General features: G+C 46.9%; 1 protein-coding gene across 2 annotated transcripts in view; it reads left to right on the top strand.

Moving 5' to 3' along the window:
* The window catches only part of LOC138516264 (uncharacterized), a 452,129-nt gene that overhangs the window by 189,882 nt on the left and 249,477 nt on the right, over positions 1-12,770 (top strand). For both annotated transcript variants that reach the window (XR_011282259.1, XM_069631256.1), the window contains exon 2: positions 1,754-1,824. Coding sequence is in view for 1 of the 2 variants with exons in the window: in XM_069631256.1 (XP_069487357.1) it covers positions 1,809-1,824 (16 nt within the window). In the remaining variant the exon portion in view is untranslated. The remainder of the gene's footprint in view (positions 1-1,753; positions 1,825-12,770) is intronic.

Here is a 12,770-nt window from a genome sequence, read left to right as displayed (position 1 = left end):
ATGTGGATCCTTTTCTGTGCGACACACCTATGGTGTTATCCTTCCTGTTACATCTGGGCAATCTGCGGCTCCAGGTTGGCACTGTGAAGAGATACTTGGCGGGACTATTTTCAAGTGTATGCCAATGACAATTGTGAACCAATTCTGGAAAGGGCTAACAAATGTGTTCCCTCCAGTCCCTTTTGTGGTTCCCGTTTGGGATTTAAATCTGATTTTAAAATTCCTCATGTGTGCTCCATTTGAGCCCTTCATTCTTGTCCATTTAGGTTGGTAACATTGAAAACAATCTTTTAAACGGTCATAACATCTGCACACAAGGTCAGCGAGTTACAGACCTTGTCGTGTTAGCCGCGGTTCTCAACCTTTTATAAGGACAAAGTTGAACTAAGAGGCCAACCTACTTTTCTACCAAAGGTGGTTTTGGAATTTCACCTATCCCAGAAACTTGTATTGCCAACTTTTTACCCTCCACCTCATCCTGGTAAGGAAGAGGAGAGACTTCACAGACTTGGTCCCAAAAGAGCTTTAAGCTTTTATATTTCTCGTATGGCTAAACTGAGGCAAGATGATCAATTGTTTGTTGGATACACCAGGCACAAACTGGGTCTTGCAGTGACAAAGCACACTTCATCCCATTGGATAATTTTATGCATTACCGAGTGTTATAGCCTAGCCGGTAAGGATGTCCCTGTCTGCTTGTGGGCTCATTCCACAAGGGGGGTGGCCACTTCATCACCCTTGCAAAGGGGGTTGCCGGTACAGGACATCTGTGCTCCAGCCACTTGGTCATCTGTACATACATTTATGAAACATTATTGTTTAGACTATGCATTGGGAAAGGAGGCAGGATTCGGAAAGACTGCGCTTCACAGCATTAATGACAAACCCTGAAAATGTTTACCCTCTCCTCCAATACCATACTGCTTTTGGAGGCTATCATAAGATGAGGAATATGTGGGAGGATACAATCCATTCGAAGAACAAATTACTTACCGCTGGCAATGTTCTTTCGACTCGATGTTCCTCCCACGGATTCTTCATCACCCAACCCCTCAGTAGAATTTCCGTGCATTACAACTTTCGTTTGAGTGCTTGGTCTCTTTATGCCCTTGCGAATGCAGAGTATTCTGTAAACAGAGGATGAAAAAACTAGGAACTGAAGTAACGGGCACGGTGGGTTCTATATATACTGACGATGACGTCAGCCTCGAGAAGGAACAGAGGCCTTTGAGGGACATGGAATCGACAATGCGCACAGCGCCCTCTACTACAAACATTTTTTACGAAGGATCTGACTCTGGAAGGAGTTATCTTAAGATGAGGAATAGTTGGGAGGAACATCCAGTTGACTGAACTGGTGCAAGAATGTTTACTGCCCTAGATGAAAGGTAATTTTACTAACGCTGGAACTGGCCCAACAGGTTCCCTACAAACAAGTAAGCATGCCCCAATCCTCAAGGGCCAAATGGAGCAGATCAGTCACATACAAAATCTCTCCTTGACCCATACAACTGCAGCGCAGTTAATGTGAAACTCCTAATGAGGCCCAATGTCTATGACTGCTGCAAGCATGAAACAATAACACTTTGGAGATTGCTTTTCAGTCTGCTGGCGATGCCAGTTCATTTAGTTGGGGGTCCATAACCACTTTCTTGTATTTTTTATAAAATGTGTCATTGTCCTTTAGAATTGCCTATGGCAGCACCATCTGTATGCTGATTATATGAAGATTGTTATCTTATTTTTATTTTAGTTCCAGTGGGGGAGAGGTATGTCCTTTCTGCCTGAAATACAGAAGTGAAGATGGCATGGAAGAAGGTGAAGGTATAGTACATTTTAAAAATCGAACAAAATAATTTGTTATGTGATTCTAAGATTTCTGCAATGCCATTTGATGTCTTGAAGATTAATGTAAATGGTTGAGTAATCTTAATTGTCCTTAGGTGTAACCAATAAACATTAAAAAAATGGTTCTTATTATCTGACTTTATTTGATCACATATTCCCCATCTCGGAAGCATCTCCTGCACCAAAACCTTTGCTATCAACTTTGTGTCGTTGTGAGCACAGGGGCCTGCCTCAAGCCAACGTGAGAAAGGAGAGAAAACCACGAGCATATACCTATAAGAGGTACATCTCTCTTGCCTATTGACATAGTCAATAGGCAAGTATCAGAAGGGCCCGTCCAGTCGCGGTAATGTTCCATGTACTATCTTTAACGTGTGACCAGTCAAAAATGGTTGACACACCAAGCAATTCCCAGTAAATTCAGCAACAAGTTCATGTAGTTTGGGGCTGTACCACACTTCATTTATTTATGCCACCACATGCTCTTTGGATACATGGGTGGGAAAATGTAACTGTTGTAGTGCCACAGCCAATCATTTTCTCAGCATTACTGGTTTCCCTGTATTATTTTGCCGCCACACTAAGTCAGTTGGTGATCGACCCCCTGTGTATCCACAAATCTTTCTCCACTTGGGGAGCTTCACTCTGCAAGTCTATTATCTGCACAATTGGTAGCGGTTGAACGTTTCTGCGTTTTCTGGCCCTTTGTTCCTTTTTCCTCCTGCTGCCATTATCAGCACCCTTCCCTCTGCCCCTGGGTAGAGCTTGATGGTCGCTTCAGGTAAGTAGGCTGTTTCTTTTGCTGCTCTCTTGGCCATATCATTTCCTAGTGAGATCAAGTCCTGCCCCCCTATGTGGTTGGCACACTTTATGATTGCCACTTCTACTGGCAACTTCAATGCTTCCATTAGTTCGCTTAATAATTCTACGTGCTGCACTGTGGACCCAGCACTCCCCCTTTGCACCCAACATGTTAATACTGAATGTGTTCTTTTATAACGCGCTTAATACCAGCGAGTGGTTTCTAAGCGTGGGATCGGTATTCAAAACTGTGTTGCGCTGCATTGTCTTGCTTCCAAGACAAATGCATTGCCCCTGAGCTATCCTTCTTTCCCAGGATTATTATTATTATAATTATAATAATCCTGAATGTATGGTGGGCTTGACATATGCAGAGTCCGAAAATATATTTTCTGCATGTCTCTCCATCCTGTGTAGTGCATTTATCAAGGCCACTAATTCTGCTGCTTGTGCTGAATAATAGTAGCTTGTGAGCCTATCTGAAATTTCCCACCCCTATGGAATACTACAGCAAAACCAATGTTTCGTCTTCCTGTATTTGGGTCTCTGTTTGAGAACCCATTGATGAAGACCATGTCCCCTCCCTCTATCTCTTCTTCTTTTACCTGGATGTTCCCTTTCTTCCGGTCCATGTATGCTGCACAATCATGCATATAATCCCCTTTCTCGGATGGTTCTGCTGTAAATGTCACTTGGTTAAACACACAACACCTCACTGCCTCAATTGCTAGATTGGTGAGTATAATCTCATAGCCTGAGGCCCTCTGTGAGGTGAGCGTGCTAATTGATTCCCCCAAAATAGCAAAAAGGGAGTGCTCCATGTATAAAACTACCGGACACCCCATATTAATAGTTGCTGCTTTTTCTATCAAAAATGCAGCAGCCGCAACCGCTTGCTCGCAAGGTAAATATCCCTGCATCACTGGGTTTAAGAGGCCACTGTAGTAAGCCAGGGCGTTTTTGTCTCTGCAGGTTCTTTTGCGTTAGGACCGCCATCATCACAGAGTTTTCTGAATGGGAAAACAGATACAAATGTTCTTTGTAATTGGGGGTAGCCAACACTGGCGCAAGGGCCAATGCTTTTTTGACTGCGTCAACATTTTCATTAATCTCTGAAGTCCACGGTATTGACCTTTTTTCCTTCTGCGCTTCCTTGAGGGTCTGCAGTAGAGGCTTTTTAGAAAGTGGAGTAGTCAAAAACTCACGCCCTACAGTAATTGCGCAATCGTAGGAACTGCTGCATCTCTTTCACTGTTCTGGGACATTGGGTCGTGCATTGCCTCTACTCTTTCCGGTGTTATCTTATAGCCTTCTATTGATATTATTTTCCCCAGGTACACTGCTTCCTCCTGACAGTATTGTTATTTCTCCCTGTCCACCTTGTACCTCTTGTCTGTTAGCAATGTTAAAAGGTGCACTGAGTCTGCCATGCACTGTTCCTCTGTCTCACTGCACACCAGTAGATCATCCACATACTGTATCACCCTGCTTGACATCTGCAAATTGCTTAGGTACATCTGAATCACCCTGTTAAATATACTCAGTGACTCACAGTACCCTTGTGGCAGCATAGTGTGTTTAAATCTGGATCCCCGATACCTGAATGTGGTCAGGTACCTGGAATCAAGGTACTGTGGGATGAGAAGAAGGCATTCTTCAGGTCGATGACCGTGAAGTATTTTACCTTGGGTGGGATGTTACATAATATTGTGGCATGATTCGGTACACGTGAAAATTCTGTTTCCACAACATTGTTCAGAGGGTGTAAATCCTGTATAAATATCTTTCTTTATTGGGTGTATGGCTGTGTTGCTTTGGGATGTTGAAGTCTGTATTATCCCCTGTTGCCATAATGCACGGAGGGTGGCGTATATCCCCTAGTCTGCCTCACAGGATAGTGGGCATTGGTTTGCTCTCGGTAGAAATGCGCCCTCTTTCAATTGTATTCTTACAGCCCCTGTTCCCTTTAGTACCCCTACATTGATAGTTATTGATAGTTTATTTGTATAGTGCCTATACGCACACATGTGTTTCAAAGCACTTCAAGGCAAAGGAGGGAGCAAGGGAAAATATAATGACATTCTTACAAGGCCTTGAGACATTAAGAATGTGAATTTAACTATCGTACTAGGCCTGATGACATTTCAGATAGTGCAAGAGCTTTGACAATGATATTGAGGGGAGGGAGGGAGGGAGGGAGGGAAGGGGAGGTAGGAGATGAGACAGACAACGACTTTCATACTAGGCCTGACGACATTTCTGGTAGTGCAGGAGAATGACAAAAGATGAAGGAGAGGGGAGGAGAGAGGAACAAAACAAGCGACTATCATACTAGGCCTGACAACATTTCTGGTAGTGCATGGGAATGACAAAAGGTGAGGGGGGAAGAGAGGAACAAAACAAGCGACTATCGTACCAGGCCTGGCAACGTCTCTGGTAGTGCTGGAGATTGACAAAAGGTGAAGGAGAAGGCCCAGTTGTCCACAGTTTCTCTGGGACCTTCTTTCAAATCTTCTTGTGTGTGCCTGCTCTACTTTTTCACTAGCTGTGTGAGTGCAATATCAGATTTTCGGCCGCTCTTACTGGGCAAGGTATCTGTACTGGAACACCATCGCTCCTTCTTCTTCCCCATTTGAGAAGAGCTGTTCATCAGTTACCACTGTTATTGCCGGTGTTGGGTCAATGCATAGCACTGTGCGTCACTCCATATTATTGTCATCTGTCCCTTATAGGAGCACTATGTCTTTGCAAATCACTACTTCCTCGAGCTGTAATACCACTAGGATGCCCCTAGCATCTTCCTCTGATGCCAGTCTGAATACCTTCCCTTGAATCCCCGGCACCCATTCCAGCAGTATCTCAACCCTATGCAAGAATAGCTTGGGATACATGAGCTGATCTCTCAGTGTGCTTTATGCATGTGCCGCAAGTAGGAGCGTTGCTACTCAGGCGTAGTACACGCCCGGCGTGGAGCACACCAATCCCCTTTTCTGTGAATGATATAGTTGCATTCAGCTTACTGAGTAAATCTCTCCCCAGTATGTTTATCGGGGTGTCCTTGGAGTACAGTAGGGGTGGTACTATGTGATGTGTCCCTATTGTTAATGGCAAATCTTTTGTTATTGGAACCATCACTATAGCCCCAGAGAAGCCTTGCGTGTCTATCACTTTGTCTGACAGTGGTAATCTACACTTCTTTATGCATGATTTTGTGACCCCTGTGTCTATCAGGAATGAGAATTCTCTCTGTCCTATCTTCACTGCTAACCTGGGTTCCTCTTCGGGGTCTTCATTTGCTTCTAGGACTGGACCCACATGCACTCCTCGTGGGATGTCCTATTGGGGTGGTACATTTGACGGAAACAGTAAGGGATTTCCCCCCACGATGCTGACCCCATGCAGTGTGGTACCACATTCTGTCCCAGTACCATCACATTCCCTGGTGCCTGTGCTGGTGTCAGCGGCGCACTCAGGGATATCTCTCCTCTTCCAACCTGCCCTACCAAGGCTGGTAACTGCACCTGTTGGAGCTTTTGCTGTCCCTGCTGCACCTGCGCTTGTGGTGGCAGTGCATGTTGGGGTTGGGGGGTTAGCTGTGGCTGGATCTGCTAGGCAAATGGGCCTTGCTGTTGAACCACTTGATACACCTGTGACTGCTGCTCAAAGAGACTGGTGCACTCAAAGTGCCCCATGGTTCCGCATATGAAACACGGCCCCAGGAACTGGCATTCTCCTCCCCTATATCCTCCTCCTCTTCCTCGCTGTGGCTATCCCCTTCCCAGTTGGAAATACCCCCGGGTTGGTACCCCCCTTGTGGATAACCTTCCCGCTGCTGCGCCCCCCATTGTGGGGTGTATGGTATTGGTACATATCCCCCAAGTGGGGTTATGTTCCCTACGGGGAACCTTCCCTGTTGGGTGGGAGCCACTGCGGCAGCGTTGGGTATGAGCATTGAGCCTTCCATTGTATATTTTGCAAGCTTTTTCTGTAACAACTTGTTCTCTGCCTTTGCAGTATTTTCGGCTGCCTGTCTTTCACTTCTGCGTCCTCTTACAGTAGTGTAGTATTGTTACCTGTATCTCTGGCCACTCCTTAGCCTCTTTCCCCACTATTTTATCTAAGGACGCCTGGATGTGCAACAGCAGTCCTTTGGCCAGTATATGGTAGAATAATGGGATGCATTTGTCCCATGGGTTTCGAGTTTCCAGCATCCAGAGCTCCTGGACCTGTTTTATATATTCTTTTGGATCCTCATCTGTCATCATCTTACAAGTCATGATAGCTCTTATGTCCGAGCTGTCTGGATACATGCTCAACACCTTCCAAATGTGAGCACGACAGTTATTAAATGGTGCTCTGTCATGTGTGTTGGTGCTCAGTTTCACCCCCTTGTATCTAGCTTGTTCCCAAATTGTATCTCCTTGCTCTCCTAATGTTGGTGCAAATAAAAAGTTTATGTTTCCTACGGCTAACGTCACTCCTCCAGTTTCCTTTTCAAGTGCGTATATCCATTTGCTAGCCCCTGACATAAGTGAGGGCAAACTACAAATGAGGTTATCTCTGTCCATTGTCTGCCATGGTACATAGGGAGCGTCTCCCCTCACCTTCTGTAGCAATGGCATCTGCGTTGCCCAGTGACATGTCCCTGCTTGTGCTGCTTGTGCCATCCCTATCTTTACTTTGTCCTTCAGGTTGCGGAGGACACTTGACCAATCCTTTCTTGGCGCCTCACATTCTCCTCTACTCTTTTTGCTTTCTCCCTCTCTTTCTCTGGTGTCCATTGTTCATCCTCCTATTCACTTATACCCTCCATCTCTTCTTCCTCTTCTGCCACAATGCTGTCCTCGTCCTCTATTTCTGTCTCTTCCTCCCCATGTGGAGTTCCTCAACATCCAGTTTGAAATGTATCCTCCCTGAGGTCCATCCTTTTCCATCCCCCGTGTCTCCCCTCTCCCTTGTCTTTCTCTGTACCTACTTTTCTATAACTCTCTCTGCTTCTTCGAACAACGCATCCTCCTGTTGTTGTGTGCTCCCTTTTATGTCTGTTAGATACTTTTTCTCTACCCTGTCGTGTGCCTCTCTCCTTTGTGTTTCCCTATTTTTCAGTCTCCTTTTTCCCCCTTCTTCTCACTCAGGGGACACCCGCTGCAGGTTGGGATACCCTGCTGCGGGTCTTAATGCTGGGCATGCTTCGTGCAGAAGGGGCGGGACACTCAGTTCGCCTGCTGCGTTCTCTTATGTAACTTCTTGCTTTATGGCTCATTTTATTTCTCTTTGTATAATTTCCCGAGGCACAAGATATTCTGCCTGCTTTTTAGCTTATAGCCTTTTTGCTTTGTTAATAAGTAAGAGAACATATGTTCTATTATTTTACTATCAAACATTTACTTACCTGGCCATGCATGGAAACACTGTCCCGCAGTTTCCTGAACCCATTGGAAATTATATTTAAAAAATTGTATCGCGATATTGGGGCAGTTTTTCCCGCATAGGGTCGAGGGGGCTATCCTGTAATGCCATTATTTACTCTCACCCTTGCCCCTGTGTTATATCCTAATTATTCCTCTACCCCTTTTCTGTGTTCTCCCGCCTTATTCCTCTTTCACTCCTTTCTTTCTTAGCTTCACACCCATTTCTCAAGAAACCCACAGCTGATCTTTCTTGTCCAGCTAACTATCGCCCCATTTCCATCACTCCCTTTATGGGCAAACTCCTGGAAAAGCTGGCCATCTCTCAGCTTAACCTTCATTCCAATTCTGTTGGCTGTCTCCATGACCACCAGTCTGGCCTCAGAGCTGCCAGAAGCACGGAAACTGCTCTCCTGAACATCCATGAAGATCTGCTCTCCAACTTTGACTCTAACATTCCCTCTGTCCTCATCCTCCTCGATCTCTCTTCTGCCTTCGACACGGTCAACCATACCATCCTGCTCAACCATCTCTGTGAAAACCTGGGTATCACTGATCAGGCTCTGGCCTGGCTGACCTGTTTCCTCTCAGATTTACCCTCCCAGGTCCAACTTGGGTCTATCCTTTCATCTATCTTCCTCTCTACCTGTGGTGTTCCTCAAGGGTCTAACCTCTCGCCCTGGCTTTTCAACCAATATCTGGAAACTCTCGCTCCCTGAATTGCCACTTTCTGCTCAAATTTCCAGTTGTACACTGATGACACTCAACTCATTTTCAGGCTGCCCTCTGCCACCTCCTCTCCCATCTCTGATTGCCTAACTGCCATTTTTGTCTGAATGCCAGCAAAATGGAGATCCTCCTCATCAGCACACCTTCACCATCCTTTCCCCTCACTCTCTGCCGGCCTCCCTTGGCCCTCCTCCTACCCCCACCTGCGAGGATAAGAACCTCAGGGTCATCTTTGACTGCACCCTTTCCTTCTCCGTTCATATCTTTGAGGTCTCTAAAAAGTCAAATTTCCTACTGCACCTCCTCAGAGTTACTCTGCCTTTCCTCTCCTTCCCCCAGAAGCTCATGGTATCCCAAGCTCTGGTTCTCTCTAGCTTGGACTATTGTAACAGCCTCTTTCTAAATCTAGCTGCCTCTACTCTCCGCCCTCTGCAACTAATCCAGAACAGGACTGCAAGACTTGTCCTTCGCCTCACGCCCTGGGATCATATCTCTCCAGCTCTGAAATCTCTCCATTGACTCCCAGTGGATGCAAGGATTAAATTCAAAACCCTCTGCATTGTCCACAAGGCTTTCTGGGGCCTGGGTCCAAAATACCTTCAGCTATCCCTCCACAAATACCTCCCCTCTTGAGCTCTCCGCTCCTCTACCCCCAACTCCCTCAGGTTCAGTCGTTTTTCAAAGAAACGAGCTGGGGGTAGATCTCTGTCTTTGGCTGGGGCCTCCCTCTGGAACAGCCTCCCTGCCACTCTAAAACTTGAGGGGAACCATCTCTGGTTCCGGAAGCACCTCAAGACCTTCCTCTTTTCTTCTGCCTTCGCTCCCCCTCTCCCCTGCTGATCTGTTCTCTCTTTTGGCACTGTGCACCTGGCCACCCTCTGTCCTCCAGGCCCAGGTACCTGCTCACCCTGTCACCCTCCCGCACTGCCTGCGGGCCACCCCTTGCCCTGGGGTCTGTATCTGTACCCATACAGCCCCCCCTTTTTCTTCCTGCACTTATCAGACCTACCCTGTCTGCTGCCTTAAACCTAGCACTTGCAAATTGCTGGCTGCACTACCACTGTTTGCTGCCTTTATTATGTATTTATTATTTATCTGTTTCTCCTCTGCTTCGCACTTTCACTTCTCCCTTCTTCGATGCACTTTTCCCCTCCCCCTCTCCTATGCACTTGCGCGTTCTCAATGTCACTGGGCCTAGTAAGATTGTTGTTTTGTTCCCCCCTGTTCCCCTCCCTTGCCTTGTCACGCTCTGAAACACTTGTGTAGGAGCGCAATAGAAATAAAATTTCAATATCAGTATCAATACCTTTGTTCACTTCTCACATGTACGTACTTACCATTTTCCTTGCATGATATGATATGATATTTTACTTATAGTGCACCCAAACACAAGTGTTTCGAAGCGTGACGAGACAAGGGGGGACAAGACAATGATCTTACTAGGCCCAGTGACATTGAGAGCACACAAGTGCAGGGGAGAGGTGGGAGGAAAAGTACCAGGGGAAGGGGAGGAGGAGAAGTTCAGGATATAGGTTCATAACACAAGAAACAAGAAGTGCGACCAACAGGTGGCAGTGCAAGGTTAAGTGCATAAGTGATGGATAGTGCAGTCAGGAGAACAGTAGGGTTACAGATACAGCCCCAATTGCTGGTTTGCCAGGAGGCAGTGCATGTGTGCAACTGGGAGGACAGGGACCTGGACCCGTGGTACAGAGGGTAGCCAGGTAACCAGTGCAGTAACAGATAGGCGATCAGCAGGGAAGAGGAAGAGAGAAGGAAGAAGCAAAGAGGAGAGTGTTGAGCTGCTTCCGGAACCGGAGGTGACTCTGCTCGAGTTTCAGACAGGCAGGGAGGCTGTTCCAGATTGTGGCGCCCGAGTGGAGAGAGATCTGCCTCCAGCCTGTTTCTTGGAAAAACACATGATCCTCAAGGAGTTGGAGGTGGAGGTGGAGTCTCACAGTCCTGTTCTGGATGAGTTGCAGAGGCGGAGAGTAGAGGCAGGCAGATTTAAAAATGGGCTATTAGAATAGTCTAGCCTAGAGAGAACCAGGGCTCTAGAGACAGTGAGCTTCTGGGGACAGGATAGGAGAGGGAGAATATCCCTAAGGAGGTGCAGTTGGTAGTTTGACTTCTTAGAGGCATCAGAGATGTGAGGAGAGAAGGAGAGAGTGGAGTCGAAGATAACCCAGAGGTTCTTAGCCTCATAGGTGGGAGCAGGGGGAGGGCCAAGTAAGGGAGCCAAAGAGTGAGGGGAAAGGAGGGTGCTGGTGTGCCAATGAGGAGGATCTCTGCCTTGCTGGCATTCAGGCAGAGATCATTGGTGGCACACCACTCTTGTATTGCAGAGAGACAATCCGGGATGAGAGTAGTAGAAGAGGCAGCAGTAGGGAGCCTGAAAGCGAGCTGGGTGTCATCCGCATACCATTGGAAATTGGCAGAGAAAGCAGCAATGTGGTGGGGGAGAGGTGCCAGGTATTGGTTGAACAACCAGAGAGAGAGGTTAGACCCCTGGGTAACACCATACGTGGAGAGAGATAGAGTAGAGGAAGGACCCAAGTTGGACCTGCGAGGGTCAATCAGAGAGGAAAGAGGTTAACCAGGCCAGAGCCTGATCAGTGATACCCAGACTATCGCAGAGCCAGTTGAGCAGGATGGTAAGGTTACCATGTCAGAGTCAGAGGAGAGATCGAGTAGGATGAGGACAGAGGGGAGATTAGAGTCCAGGTTTGAGAGCAAGTCTTCACGGATGTTTAGAAGAGCAGTTTCCATGATTCTGGCTGCTCTGAAACCAGGTTGAGGGTCATGGAGACAGCCAAAAGATTTGGTGTGAAGATTAAGCGGGGAGATGGCAAGCTTTTCCAGGAGTTTGCCCAGGAAAGGAATGATTGAGATTGGGCGATAATTAGCTGGAAGGAAGGGGTTGGCTGAGGGCTTCTAGAGAAGAGGTTGCACAAGGGAGTGCTCCAGGGGGCAGGGGAAGGTACCAGAGGCGAAGCAGTGGTTGCCGCCAAGGCTGGGGCGAGGGTGTCGATGTCGTCCTTGATGGTTTTGGAAGAACAGAGAAGAACCTGTTTAGATGAGTTTTTCATAGATCGGACTTGTCTAGATACCTCATCAGGGAAGAGATGAAAGGCAGAGTAGGGAGGGATGTTGTATACACCTTAAACGGTATTACCCAAATTGTTCGTTTACAATTGTTCGAATGAACAATTGACCGAATTTAAAGGGTCCCAATTGACATCTATATATATCTGTTTGGTGATATATATTTATTTATATATAGGGGTTTTGGGGGGTTTGGCGTTAGGTGGGGGTTTTGGGGGGTTTCCCCCCACATATATGTTACAATTGACCTTCACAATTCGGTCAATTGTGAAAAGGTCATTTGTAATTCGAACAGTTGTAAAACGAACAATTCGTATACAACCCCTTAAACACCCTCTCGCTCTGGCCTTCTCCATAGGCCCGCCCACGCACTCCTTTTATGCACGCTGGCCCTCTCCACGAGCTCACCCTTACCTATGTTAGTGTAGGCGGATGTCAGACTGTGCCCTGCCCTGTGTTGATGTCCACTGCTAGAATGCCAAGTGAAATATAATGCGCCAGGTACCTTTTGGTGTAGACCCTTCCACTTTGGTCCATTCTACTAGACAAATGAACAATACTCACTGGCAAGGGCTCCTCGCTTACTATTCAACAACCAAACACTTCTTCAACAGCAAAAAAACTAAAAATAACACCCTTCTTCCCCAAATGGCGCAACTATACAGCCGCATGCACTATCCGCAACTCCTGTCTAATGGCGTCCGCCTCTTGCTACTATGAGAAACCTGAGGGTATTCTCACTGTTAATACCCCTGGATCCTCTTCTCAGGAGGCCAGGAAAAGGCCATCACTCTTGGATACTGACCCTGAGGGAGGAGAAGCGAGGGGGGATCACCTGGGTTGAGGGTCCTCTGAAATTGGGAGTGGGGGCCTGCAGGT

This window comes from Ambystoma mexicanum, chromosome 6q, assembly GCF_040938575.1.
Source record: "Ambystoma mexicanum isolate Mex_15411 chromosome 6q, UKY_AmexF1_1, whole genome shotgun sequence".
NCBI lineage: Eukaryota > Metazoa > Chordata > Amphibia > Caudata > Ambystomatidae > Ambystoma > Ambystoma mexicanum.
The sequence above is the reverse complement of the archived record's forward strand: the minus strand, read 5'-3'. Positions and strand labels throughout refer to the sequence as shown.